This window comes from Scatophagus argus, chromosome 5 (assembly GCF_020382885.2).
Source record: "Scatophagus argus isolate fScaArg1 chromosome 5, fScaArg1.pri, whole genome shotgun sequence".
Taxonomy (NCBI): Eukaryota; Metazoa; Chordata; class Actinopteri; family Scatophagidae; genus Scatophagus; species Scatophagus argus.
This window is the reverse complement of record NC_058497.1, coordinates 15,930,397-15,943,311: the sequence shown is the minus strand read 5'-3', so window position 1 is coordinate 15,943,311 and position 12,915 is coordinate 15,930,397. Positions and strand designations below refer to the sequence as shown.

At 40.1% G+C, this 12,915-nt stretch overlaps 1 protein-coding gene across 2 annotated transcripts; it reads left to right on the top strand.

Annotated features, from left to right (window-relative positions):
* Nucleotides 1-1,837: 1,837 nt before the first annotated feature.
* LOC124059110 (galaxin-like) lies at nt 1,838-11,837 on the top strand. 2 transcript variants are annotated; one of them, XM_046388883.1, is made up of 12 exons: nt 1,838-2,094; nt 2,192-2,224; nt 3,677-3,713; nt 4,713-4,867; nt 7,064-7,198; nt 8,022-8,204; nt 8,856-8,954; nt 9,119-9,301; nt 10,254-10,352; nt 10,530-10,712; nt 11,363-11,461; nt 11,626-11,837. In XM_046388883.1, the coding sequence occupies exons 1-12, from the start codon at nt 2,067-2,069 to the stop codon at nt 11,823-11,825; spliced, it is 1,434 nt and encodes a 477-aa protein (XP_046244839.1). In that variant the 5' UTR covers nt 1,838-2,066; the 3' UTR covers nt 11,826-11,837. The 2 variants fall into 2 exon arrangements, with proteins under 2 accessions (XP_046244839.1, XP_046244840.1); XM_046388884.1 differs by lacking the exons at nt 1,838-2,094; nt 2,192-2,224 and adding an exon at nt 3,255-3,461.
* Nucleotides 11,838-12,915: the final 1,078 nt, after the last annotated feature.

Sequence of the window (12,915 nt, the reverse complement as noted above, 5' to 3'; positions counted from 1 at the left end):
TGTTAGAGGTCTATACATATATAATATTAGGCCTCCAGAAAATAAATGCAAGTGTGCCATTTATAAGCTCCGCTTGTGGTAAAGTGCAGTTCTGGCATTTAAGTCTAATTATGATGTATCACGGGGCAGAGAGCTGGTATTTCTTTTACCTCTCTTATTATTTTATTTCCCAGTGGCAAGAAACACCATCGGTTAATGATGAAAGAGTAAAAAAAAAGTGGACATAAATGATTTGTATGATTCCAACGCAGGAAAAGATATAGCCAGGAGAAAATCTTAAAACAGGAAAAAAAAAAAGAAGTTGTTCTTGACTTATTTTCCCGAAACACAGCAGGAGAGTTAGCTGACTCTTCATATTTCAGGCTTCTCTCAAACGTCATTACCGCTAGGAATTTGAAGTCCTGAACAGTCTGGTCCTTATATTTTTTTTTTAATTTCAAGGTTACAACCCATCTCTTGCTGTCATGTGGGGAAAAAAAGGCACGACGGGATGAGTGAGTCTCTGTTGGCCTGCTTTCTAATGTCCTGTAGGAAATAGTTTTTTAATTATAAAGGAACCTTTTACTCATATTAATGAGGTAATATTTTGCAAATAGTCTGTGATTATCATGAAATAATTGAATAATAATTTATATTCTATATTGTTGGTTGAAAAAAGGATAAGAAATAATACTCAAGGTGATTGAGGCGTTTAAATCTTTTTTAATAATTGGAAGTAGTTAAAAGAACGACAGTTTGCGAACCCACAGTTATTAGGGTTTTTGTAGAGTAAAATAAAGACCCAATTTGTCCCTCAGTATTCGTATGCTCGAAGAAAAAGTCTCAAGAGTTACCTCAGTCACCTTATCGCGCTGCCTTGTTGTCAATGAGGAGACGTGAATGTCTCACCACAGCAGATCCACGCATGAGAAAAAAAAAATCACTGCGGGGAGAAACATCAGAGGAGTCAAAAGAAAAGCTGTGGTGCAATGTATTCACGTATTAAAAAACAAAACAAAACAGAAATATTAAGGACGTCTTTAATGCGTTAGTTTCAACTCATGACCACGTTAGGCTCAGTGTGCACTGTGAACTGTGAGGACGACAAAATATCTAATGAGATAATTACATCTGCGACTTTTTCCAGGCGTTTTTTTTAGGCTTCTTTTGGGGAGTGGAATAGAGAGGTTCCCACAGGCTCGGTCTTGTTTTTTTTTCTTCTTAATTCTCCTTTCTCTTTCCTTGTCTATTGTGTAAAGGATTAGGGTGCACGCTTTTTCAAACCTCAACAAAACCCATCACATATAATACATGTTACTTTATAACTAACCCAGTTTGTGGCAAAGGGGATGGTTACTTTACCATTACTATTCCATAGGCCTGCTGAATAAGAAGAACAAGTAACATATGAAAACATAATGGTATAAACTATGGGGGAAGTGGGAGCCTTAACACTTTACTGGAGGTGAGTAGCTGACTTCTACCGTTTAACTTGAATACTACAATATTGTTTGCATGGTGGTAAAGGATAAGTATGACGTCTGGACTTTCATCTGTTTTCTGTACATATAAACTAAACAAACGGTAACTGATGAAATAGTGGGTGATGAGTCGGCTGGAAGTTGGTGTGAAGCCAAGGAAGAAGACCTGCAGGCGTGACTGGCATGATTAACGTTTAGAGAGGACCTACAGCATTGGAGGAGCTTGCAGGAGTTGGCTCTATATCATCCACTGTCAACATAAAACAAAACCAACCCAAAAAAAAAACCAAACAAACAAACAAAATAAAACAAGCAAAAACAACAGCATTAGTCATCCCCATTTTTTCCCCACCAGAACAACGATGAGCAACAAAGATGATCAGTACGCCCTGTTATCAGATCTACGCCACACGGTCGTAACGCTCATAGAACAAGTTTTTTGTTGGCTGCTGATTCTGATGCCCTTGCTGGGCGTCATCTCACAGGTTTATGTATGGGATATTTTTAGTTGATATCATGAGGTGGGCGGGGCTAAAAGCTTCTATTTAAACGTATTTATTTTTGCATCACACTCTTGTGTGTCACATGCACTAACCAGGCTCTGATATGTTGCAGCTCTGGGCTCCCAGACTGGGTAGGATGCGGATGAATGTTTGACCACATGGATTTTGGGTGTATGTGAGTGCTAGTTTGTAACCAATGTGGTGATGCCTCTGATTGTATTGTTTCAGTTTGGCTGGTTTGCGGCCTCACCACAGTGTGTGGTAAGTATTCTGTTAATTTTCCATCACCGAGCTTCATTGAGTCGCACCTGAACTTTTTGCTGTCTTTGATCTTTGATGTATTTGTTAAGTTTTTTTCCCACCTAATCCTTACCACTCATGTAGTTAGTTATAGAAGATCCATATATCTACTACTTATAGACTTTATATAAGGAGCTAGTCTTCCTGTGTGTGTGTGTGTGTGAGTGTGTAGACGTGTGTGTGAAAAGGTCCGCACACCTTTTCACATACACGCATACACACCCATTTTTTGGGTTTTTCTTTGTTTTTTTTTTTTTTTGTTTTTTTTTTTTTGTTTTTGTTTGTTTTTGGGGTTTTTTTTTGCTTATTGGGAAGCTTTTTTGGTATGAACATTTTACATTGACCTTGCCTGGACCAGTTGTCCTCATGGGGACCAAACTGCGGTCCTAATGAGGTAAAACGTAACGTTATTTCTGAGGTCCTGATGAGGGTCACGGTTATGAATTGATGTTAGGTTAAGATTAGGGTTGTGCATGAATTGGTTATGATTTAGGAATGGAATAGAACAAAAAGTCAATGCAATGTCCGAACAAGAAATGAACTAGAAAAACGTGTTGTTTCGGATAGCAGATTACCAGCGGAATTCATTCCTATGTCACTGATGAATCCACATTTTAAGCGACAGATTTTGAAACTTCGATGAAGCTTATGTCCCCTGAGTTCAGAATAAAAAAAAAAAGTCAAAGATGCAGAGTCATCAGTGAAGATGCTGAAGGAAAGGTCTCAGGTTCTGCAGAGCAAACGCTGGAAATTAAGGATTATTTTTCTTTTTGTCCTCCAATTGATGTGCCATAGTTTTCCATGTATGGAAAAGTAAAACAAACAGAAGACAAAATTCCGGAGGCGCAGACCGTGATTGTTTTGCAGTAGTCGGCAGTTAGGGAAAAGTGTGGAAATGACGAAACAGGCAGCGTCATGTGAGTGTGTGGGAGTCTAGACCTCCGGAGCACCTTCCCGTGCTCCCTTAGCTCGGTTTTTTTTTTCGGTTGGGTTGTTTGTTTATTTTGCAAATCACCGCCCGGATGGCTACGTCATGGAGTACGTTATTGGCCGATATTACTTGTTGTTTATCCTTTATAAATGCGTCGTGGCATGTTTTTTGTTCGATGAAAATAGGCAGCATCGCGAGCGTGTAGAAGATGATGGCAGATGATGACAGGTCACCCCGGAGCACATTGCTCTCTCAGTTCAGCCTGAGGTCGGTGTTTTGGTGGAAATCACCGAGTTGTCCATTCATTCCTAATAAAAGCGTCATTTCAAGCGTCATTCATTTTTATTTTATTTTTTTTAAAAAAGCTCATAACAAATTTAGGCACAACTTAACGATCACCCCTGTGCGTTCTGGTCTGTTTAACTCATCATTACACTTATCATATCTCAATGATTTATAACACATTTTGTTTTGGTTAACAGTGTTTACCACGGGAGCCCCTACAAACGATGGTTACCGGTCAGTGTTTCTTCTCTTCAGTGTGTGTGTGTGTGTGTGTGTGTGTGATAGACAGAGGAGGAGAGAGAGGGGAGTTCCTCATTTGTTACAGCAACGTGTGTAGTGAAAGTAGGATAGAGGTTAAACAGATGATGCACTCATGTACTGTTTTGAAGATGACACTGAAGTTGGATATTTGCCATATCAGACAACAATCTACTGATGAGAAATCAAGCAGCAATAAAATTATGAGACAAGCTCGTCTTGATATATCTTACCAATGACTGTAGTCCCAATATTCATGATCTCCATAGGGTTATGCTTAATGATTAAAGTCTGACCAGTAGTTGGGGTCATGATATCTGAGCTTTAGTCTATGCTGGTACTCATAGGATCCATCCTAATGTTTGCAGTGAAGCTATTATGGGATTAAAATATCAGCCTAGAAAAACTTGAACTTGTTATTTCATTTACTGACCACACTCGTGGTTTCAAGATGGATAATGGATGAATGTAAATTAGATGATCCATGAAACCTTGGCATTGTTGTAATGCCACCCTCATTTTAATATCCCTGCTGACAAGCTTCTGAGAGTAGCGACTTAGCAAGGTCACAACAGTAGCTAATCACAACCCAGCATCTCCCACCCTCTGATCTTTTTATTGTGCATTTTTAAAATTGTCGCCATTGAAAAGCACAGCATTCATGGCGAAGTCGAAACACTGCTTACTGGAAAATGTTATCTATGTGGTTAGATTTTGTCCTTTATAATAAGTTCACAGGCATAGCCAGGGTGAAAGTGTGTCAGTGTGCCAGTAAGGGTACGTGTGTAACTGTTCTAGTGGAGCGTGTTTAAACAAAAGTCCATTAGAGGGCAGTATTACAAAGGCTAAGGGTGAAATGTGCACAGACATAGCAGGAAGCTACATTTAACTGTAGATTAACTGTATATATAGAGCATATACTGCATGCACTAACTCAGTGACAATAACCTGAGTTATGTTATCCATTTCTTGCAGAAAATCCTCTATGGGAACAGAGTATGACATCTGCGAAGCTGTCTGCTATGAGAATCGTCTTCATCCAGGGGCAGGGCTTTCATGTTGTGGAAAGCAAGTTTTCAACCCTGCAGCAGCCACTTGTTGTGAAGTAGTCCATGAATACAAAGTAACAGGTAAGGATCACACGTGTGTATTAGACTAGCAGGAAACGGGAATGTCGCGGTGAGTTAATTGAGAGAATTTAAACTCATACTCTGCAGGAGCTCGCTGAAAAACAATTATAGACTCATATAAATTAATTGCTGATTGAGAGTGACGTGATGTCTAATGATGTCTAGGTCTACAAAGAGCAACCTATCTAATGCATCTCTAATGTGTATCGTGCCTTTTATGTTATACATAAAAACCCTTTGCGATATGGAAGACACCCAGAGGCAGCTGTTTTTGGGTGCCTGTGGGTGCCTGTGGGTGCCACCTGCAACAGCTTGTTCCAAACTTCTTGCTCTGCCTTTGTTTACACTGGAAATTTTTGCTGACTTGTGTTGAGAAATAGGAAAAAAAACAGGTGGCCTGAACATGATGATTGCTTCATGACCTTGCTGTCAGTAAGGAGTACTGAACACATGATCCTCTTACAATGTCACATATTAAACACATCAACTTACAGTACTGACAGACATATTGAAACATATATATGATAATCTGGAGGCAGTCTATAACCTACAAATACAGTATTTTAAATCACACTGGTGATTTTAAAGGTGTTTCATCACCTTGATGGTGAAGAGACACGATGGACTTCTCATCTGCTAGCACCTATAGAGCCTCCTCATGCGCTGGATGGTGAATTAGATCGATCATAACCATGATTGATTGACAAGTCAGTGTTTAAAAAGGTCTGAGCAGCTTATTGTATGTTGAATTCTATTTCCTGTTTAAAGAGGTTCATTAACTGACTATGCTGTAGGTGTACAGTTTGTATCCTACTATCCAGTAAGAGAGTAAGAGTCTCAATTCAAGTTCATTTTGGTGGCTGCAGTTTGTGGTGCTGTTGAATTGTATTGCATCATAATACAATGTGTTTCTAATGACGTATTAGCTTTAGCTCAGTGGTTCCCAAACTTTTCCTCATGTAAAACTGACTGAAATTTCTTCCAGGGTCCCCTATCTGACAAGTTTGGACTTTTAGATGATGTATTACAGAAAGTTTATGAAACCCATAACTAAAGTCATGATGCACTCCATCACTGTGTCATTTATGGAGAGAATTATAGTGAAAATAAATTATTCCTCCCTTTTGTCCCACTATTAAAACCACTGTTATAGTAGCCCAAGAAGGACTCAAATAGGATTTAAAAACATACTCCTCTTTGTCGGCTCTGTGTGCGTTCTTCTTTATCCTTGCATACCAGAGGCTTTCTGTTTATTTGAATTGGCTTCTCTATAAGTAAGCTTCTCTGAATACCGCCCTTCTGTTAGTTTTGTTCCTAGGGGTAGGGTGACGAAGAGCACATTTTCACTTTGCTTTGCACATATGACACCACACACTTTTGACTGAGTATGAATACATATGGACTTTAATAACTGCACAGACACTTTAAGACAAGCAACAGCACTTTACTGAAGATTTGCGCATGACATTTTCCCACATTGCTTTTGTGCACATTTATATAGATATATTTACCTTATTTGTTGAATATTTACCACTATATTTACTGTCCTTTCTCAGATCTTGACTTAGGTGCTGTGTAGGCTACGCAGTTCCACCTAGAGGAGAGGGACAAAGTATTAAATGTGTATGTTAAATATGTGTTAATTGGTTAAACAATGAGCTAAGCTAAGGGAAGAATGTATTGGGTTGCTCAGTAAGTGTGAGCATTGAGTAAATCAAGAAGTGTACCGTGTGCTCACCAGTCTTTGAGTCTTCATGGTGTGCAGGCAATAGGCTTCCCCTGACAACGAACAGCAATTTTATAGTTCTGGGGGCAACCAAGTGTAAATTGGTGGGTGTTGATGTAAATAGGTGTGTGTATATAGGTTAGTGATTATGTTTGTATAGAATAGTGGGTTCATCACGTTGGTAGGCAGTGGATTCCGGTGGGTGGAATCTCCCAGTCATTAGCTAGGACATTCTATAAATAGGCACCATTTCAACGTCCTGGGTGTTTCAGTTCTGATGACTCTATGCTGTGTGCCAAGATGGCCGAATAAAGAACCACATCTATGACACACCTTAAACCTGCCTTTGGATTATTCTTTGCTGTACCATCCAGCTTGTAATTGTGGTCATTTTTACAGGTGGGGTGATTAGAAGCAGATTAACAATTCACCTACTGGTTTTCATGTTAACTTGATCTCTGCTTTTGCAGCTTGTGTCACACCCGGTCTGAGCCAAAAGGTATCATCATGCTGTGGACTGAAGGCCTACAATTCACTCAATGAAATATGCTGTAATTCAACTGTTCTAACCAAACCAGCACCACTGGCCCAATGTTGCGGTAAAGGTTAGTAGAGATGATGACTGATGGAAGTAAAATCCCACACAAACCTGTTAATACCTACTTATATTAATACAACTGTAAATTGTTTTCCTGCAATTCCTGCAAAAACAAAACACTCATTTTTAGTAAGCAGTGACCTGTGATGCAGGTGTTTACAGAGTATTAAAGGTACAGGGTAAAGGAACTTCCTTACAAAAACAATGTATAGATGAAGTATAAACAATTTCCCTCACTTATGATCCATGAGATGTATAAGTGGTATAGAAAATGGATGGATGGATGATCCATGAGAAGTGTGTGGCTGTGTGTGTATCTCCGTGCCCTCTGCCTGTATTTTCTTATTTTGTCATGATTTTGCTGTGTTGAGGACATTTCTGGGCATAAGTGATGCTGAAGAGAGATAGTTGATTGCTGAGTCTGATTCCCAAGTCGTCAAATATGGCGTGAGGCTCAACATTCAAATTTCTTTCTCCAGAATCACTTAATGGTGTGTTCACAAACAGCAAATGACAAACTCTGCATAAGGACAACAACAGTGAAGGTTAGTGAAGGAGTTTTAAATCTTTCTGTCCCCAGTACAATAACTTATAAAAACTTGTTGGGTATGTCGTCACTGTAAATGTGATGCTTTTCTGACACAGAATTACTGAAGTGCATTAAAAAAGTCTTGTTCCTGCTTGTGTTGTACCTCAGTCTTACATACACTTCTATTCTGCGTTGTCCTCTCCAAACAGTTGCTGTTTACTGGGCACGTATGTAGTAGCCAGTAGTTGTGTCTGAGGTAAAGGTGATACAGTTTAATGTGTCTTTGTCATCTTTTCCACAGCGGCTTATGATGGAGACAAGCAGCTGTGCTGTGGTCCTAACCGCACAATCCTGACGAGAACATCCAAAAGTCACGAGTGCTGTGGAGTTGACCAGTACGACACAAAGACTCAATGCTGCTGTTTCATTAATAATACTCTTGAGATACATCCTAATAATTCCAGCTACTGCGTGAACAAGTCAGGTGCGTCTGAACGTCAGCTCGTAAGGCCCCTAAACACTGTGGTATAACAATGAGCTTTCACAATCACAATTGTGTTAGATGTCCCACTGTGTGACCTGGAGCTAATAAATTTGTGTCATACTGTATGATATTTCCAGTCATATTGAGAGATGAACACTCCCTGAAGCAAAGCTCTATGACGCAAATGTAAAACGAGGTGCAAGGAGAGACATGTCAGTAAACTCAGCACCATTGTAACATTTAGAAAATTTGGCAGAGTGTGTGTGTGTTTTACTTCATGAAAACATGGCATCTACAGCTGATACAATACTGTGTCCATGTGCCAGTGTGGTATTTGTATGTATACTGACCATCAATTAATGCTGATAGCCTTGTCCAGTGTATTCTGTTGCATTTTATGCCATATTTTGATTGGTTGATTTCTAGATGGCAGATTATAAAAAAATTTTACTTTACATTTTCTACTGACAACCAAATATCTGACCACAGTTCTCTCATGATTATCAGTGTTCATCACAGGCATAAAAATATGCTGCATATGGGGGCCTTCACACATCTCCCATTTTGACTGAAGTCTTAGAAGGAACAAGGAAGTTTATGCTAATGAATTTGCGTGGTAGCTGTATGTTGACTTGATCTTTGTCTTTGCAGCCCCCTGTGGAGCAAAGAAGTTCAACACACTTAGCGAACTCTGCTGCAACTCTACTGTTGTAGACAAACTTTCACCAACCTCCAAATGCTGCGGTGAAAGTAAGTTGAGCTGAAACAAGCTTTTACATTTCAGTGAAACAAATCAGTATTCCCAGAAAAATCAGCATAACATACAAGCACAGCAACAAAAGCTTCCTGTCAGTTTTGTGATGTCTGAGGTAAAGGTGATACAGTTTAACATGTCTTTGTGATCTTTTCCACAGAGGCTTATGATGGAGACAAGCAGCTGTGCTGTGGTCGTAACAGCACAATCCTGACGAGAACATCCAAAAGTCACGAGTGCTGTGGAGTTGACCAGTACGACACAAGGACTCAATGCTGCTGTTTCATTAATAATGCTCTTGAGATCTGTTCCAATAATTCCAGCTGCTGTGTGAACAAGTCAGGTGTGTCTGAACGTTAGCTTGTAAGGCTCCTAAACACTGTGGTATAACAGTGAGCTCTCTTGATCGCAAGTGTATTAGATGTCCTACTGTGTGACCTGGAGCTAATAAAACGTTGGTTTGTGTCATACTGTATGATACATTATTTAGACAAAAGTATTAGGACACACCTTTTTGTTATTGAATTCAGATGTGGTATGGGGCTGTTTTTCAGGGGCTGGACTCGGCCCCTTATTCGCAGTGAAGGGAAATCTTAATGCCTCAGCATACCAAGACATTTTGGACAATGCTATGCTTGCAACTTTGTGGCAACAGTTTGTTGAAGGCTCTTTTCTATTCCAGCATGACTGTGCCCCAGTGCACAAAGCAAAGTCCATAAAGACATGGTTGGATTGAATGGGTGTGGAAGAACTTGATTGGCCCACACTCAACCCCATCAGACACCTTTGGGATGAACTGGAACAGAGACTGTGAGTCAGGCCTTTTCGTTCAACATCAGTGCCTGACCTCACAAATGCTCTACTGCGTGAAGGGGTAAAAATTGTCACAGAAACACTCCAAAATGTTGTGGAAAGCCTTCCCAGAAGAGAGGAAGCTGCTATAGCTGCAAAGCTGTCTGTGTATTTAGAATGTGGTGTCATTAATTCCTTGTTGATGTAATGCTCTGGTGTCCCAATACTTTTGTCTATATGGTGTATCTCCAGTCATATCAACTGAGAAATGAATGTCCCCTGAATCACAACTCTAAGATGCAAATATGAAGATGCAAGAAGAGACAACCAAATATCTGACCACAGTTCTCTCATGATTATCAGTGTTCACTGCAGGCACAAACATATGCTTCATATGGGGGCCTTCACACATCTCCCATTTTGACTGAAGTCTTAGAAGGAACAGGTTTATGCTAATGAATCTGTGTGGTAGCTGTATGTTGACTCAATCTTTGTCTTTGCAGCCCCCTGTGGAGCAAAGAAGTTCAACACACTGAGCAAGCTCTGCTGCAACTCTGCTGTTAAAGTCAAACTTGCATCAAACTTCAAACTCTGCGGTGAAAGTAAGTTGAGCTGAAACAAAATCCTAAAACAAGCTTTTACATTTCAATGAAACAAATCAGTATTCCCAGAAAACTCAGCATAAAATACAAGCACAGCAACAAAAGCTTCCTGTCAGTTTTGTGATGTCTGAGGTAGATGTGATACAGTTTAATGTGTCTTTGTGATCTTTTCCACAGCGGCTTATGATGGAGACAAGCAGCTGTGCTGTGGTCCTAACCGCACAATCCTGACGAGAACATCCAAAAGTCACGAGTGCTGTGGAGTTGACCAGTACGACACAAAGACTCAATGCTGCTGTTTCATTAATAATACTCTTGAGATACATCCTAATAATTCCAGCTACTGCGTGAACAAGTCAGGTGCGTCTGAACGTCAGCTCGTAAGGCCCCTAAACACTGTGGTATAACAATGAGCTTTCACAATCACAATTGTGTTAGATGTCCCACTGTGTGACCTGGAGCTAATAAATTTGTGTCATACTGTATGATATTTCCAGTCATATTGAGAGATGAACACTCCCTGAAGCAAAGCTCTATGACGCAAATGTAAAACGAGGTGCAAGGAGAGACATGTCAGTAAACTTGCACCATTGTAACATTTAGAAAATTTGGCAGAGTGTGTGTGTGTTTTACTTCATGAAAACATGGCATCTACAGCTGATACAATACTGTGTCCATGTGCCAGTGTGGTATTTGTATGTATACTGACCATCAATTAATGCTGATAGCCTTGTCCAGTGTATTCTGTTGCATTTTATGCCATATTTTGATTGGTTGATTTGTAGATGGCAGATTATAAAAAAATTTTACTTTACATTTTCTACTGACAACCAAATATCTGACCGCAGTTCTCTCATGATTATCAGTGTTCATCACAGGCATAAAAATATGCTGCATATGGGGGCCTTCACACATCTCCCATTTTGACTGAAGTCTTAGAAGGAACAAGGAAGTTTATGCTAATGAATTTGCGTGGTAGCTGTATGTTGACTTGATCTTTGTCTTTGCAGCCCCCTGTGGAGCAAAGAAGTTCAACACACTTAGCGAACTCTGCTGCAACTCTACTGTTGTAGACAAACTTTCACCAACCTCCAAATGCTGCGGTGAAAGTAAGTTGAGCTGAAACAAGCTTTTACATTTCAGTGAAACAAATCAGTATTCCCAGAAAAATCAGCATAACATACAAGCACAGCAACAAAAGCTTCCTGTCAGTTTTGTGATGTCTGAGGTAAAGGTGATACAGTTTAACATGTCTTTGTGATCTTTTCCACAGAGGCTTATGATGGAGACAAGCAGCTGTGCTGTGGTCGTAACAGCACAATCCTGACGAGAACATCCAAAAGTCACGAGTGCTGTGGAGTTGACCAGTACGACACAAGGACTCAATGCTGCTGTTTCATTAATAATGCTCTTGAGATCTGTTCCAATAATTCCAGCTGCTGTGTGAACAAGTCAGGTGTGTCTGAACGTTAGCTTGTAAGGCTCCTAAACACTGTGGTATAACAGTGAGCTCTCTTGATCGCAAGTGTATTAGATGTCCCACTGTGTGACCTGGAGCTAATAAAACGTTGGTTTGTGTCATACTGTATGATACATTATTTAGACAAAAGTATTAGGACACACCTTTTTGTTATTGAATTCAGATGTGGTATGGGGCTGTTTTTCAGGGGCTGGACTCGGCCCCTTATTCGCAGTGAAGGGAAATCTTAATGCCTCAGCATACCAAGACATTTTGGACAATGCTATGCTTGCAACTTTGTGGCAACAGTTTGTTGAAGGCTCTTTTCTATTCCAGCATGACTGTGCCCCAGTGCACAAAGCAAAGTCCATAAAGACATGGTTGGATTGAATGGGTGTGGAAGAACTTGATTGGCCCACACTCAACCCCATCAGACACCTTTGGGATGAACTGGAACAGAGACTGTGAGTCAGGCCTTTTCGTTCAACATCAGTGCCTGACCTCACAAATGCTCTACTGCGTGAAGGGGTAAAAATTGTCACAGAAACACTCCAAAATGTTGTGGAAAGCCTTCCCAGAAGAGAGGAAGCTGCTATAGCTGCAAAGCTGTCTGTGTATTTAGAATGTGGTGTCATTAATTCCTTGTTGATGTAATGCTCTGGTGTCCCAATACTTTTGTCTATATGGTGTATCTCCAGTCATATCAACTGAGAAATGAATGTCCCCTGAATCACAACTTTAAGATGCAAATATGAAGATGCAAGAAGAGACAACCAAATATCTGACCACAGTTCTCTCATGATTATCAGTGTTCACTGCAGGCACAAACATATGCTTCATATGGGGGCCTTCACACATCTCCCATTTTGACTGAAGTCTTAGAAGGAACAGGTTTATGCTAATGAATCTGTGTGGTAGCTGTATGTTGACTCAATCTTTGTCTTTGCAGCCCCCTGTGGAGCAACGAAGTTCAACACACTGAGCAAGCTCTGCTGCAACTCTGCTGTTAAAGTCAAACTTGCATCAAACTTCAAACTCTGCGGTGAAAGTAAGTTGAGCTGAAACAAAATCCTAAAACAAGCTTTTACATTTCAATGAAACAAA

Coding starts and splice junctions, on each gene's coding strand:
- LOC124059110 (XM_046388883.1), top strand. CDS start 2,067: ATGTTGCAGCTCTGGGCTCCCAGACTGG. Junction 2,225..3,676: donor CGGCCTCACCACAGTGTGTG/GTAAGTATTCTG, acceptor TTTGGTTAACAG/TGTTTACCACGGGAGCCCCT. Junction 8,205..8,855: donor CTACTGCGTGAACAAGTCAG/GTGCGTCTGAAC, acceptor TTGTCTTTGCAG/CCCCCTGTGGAGCAAAGAAG.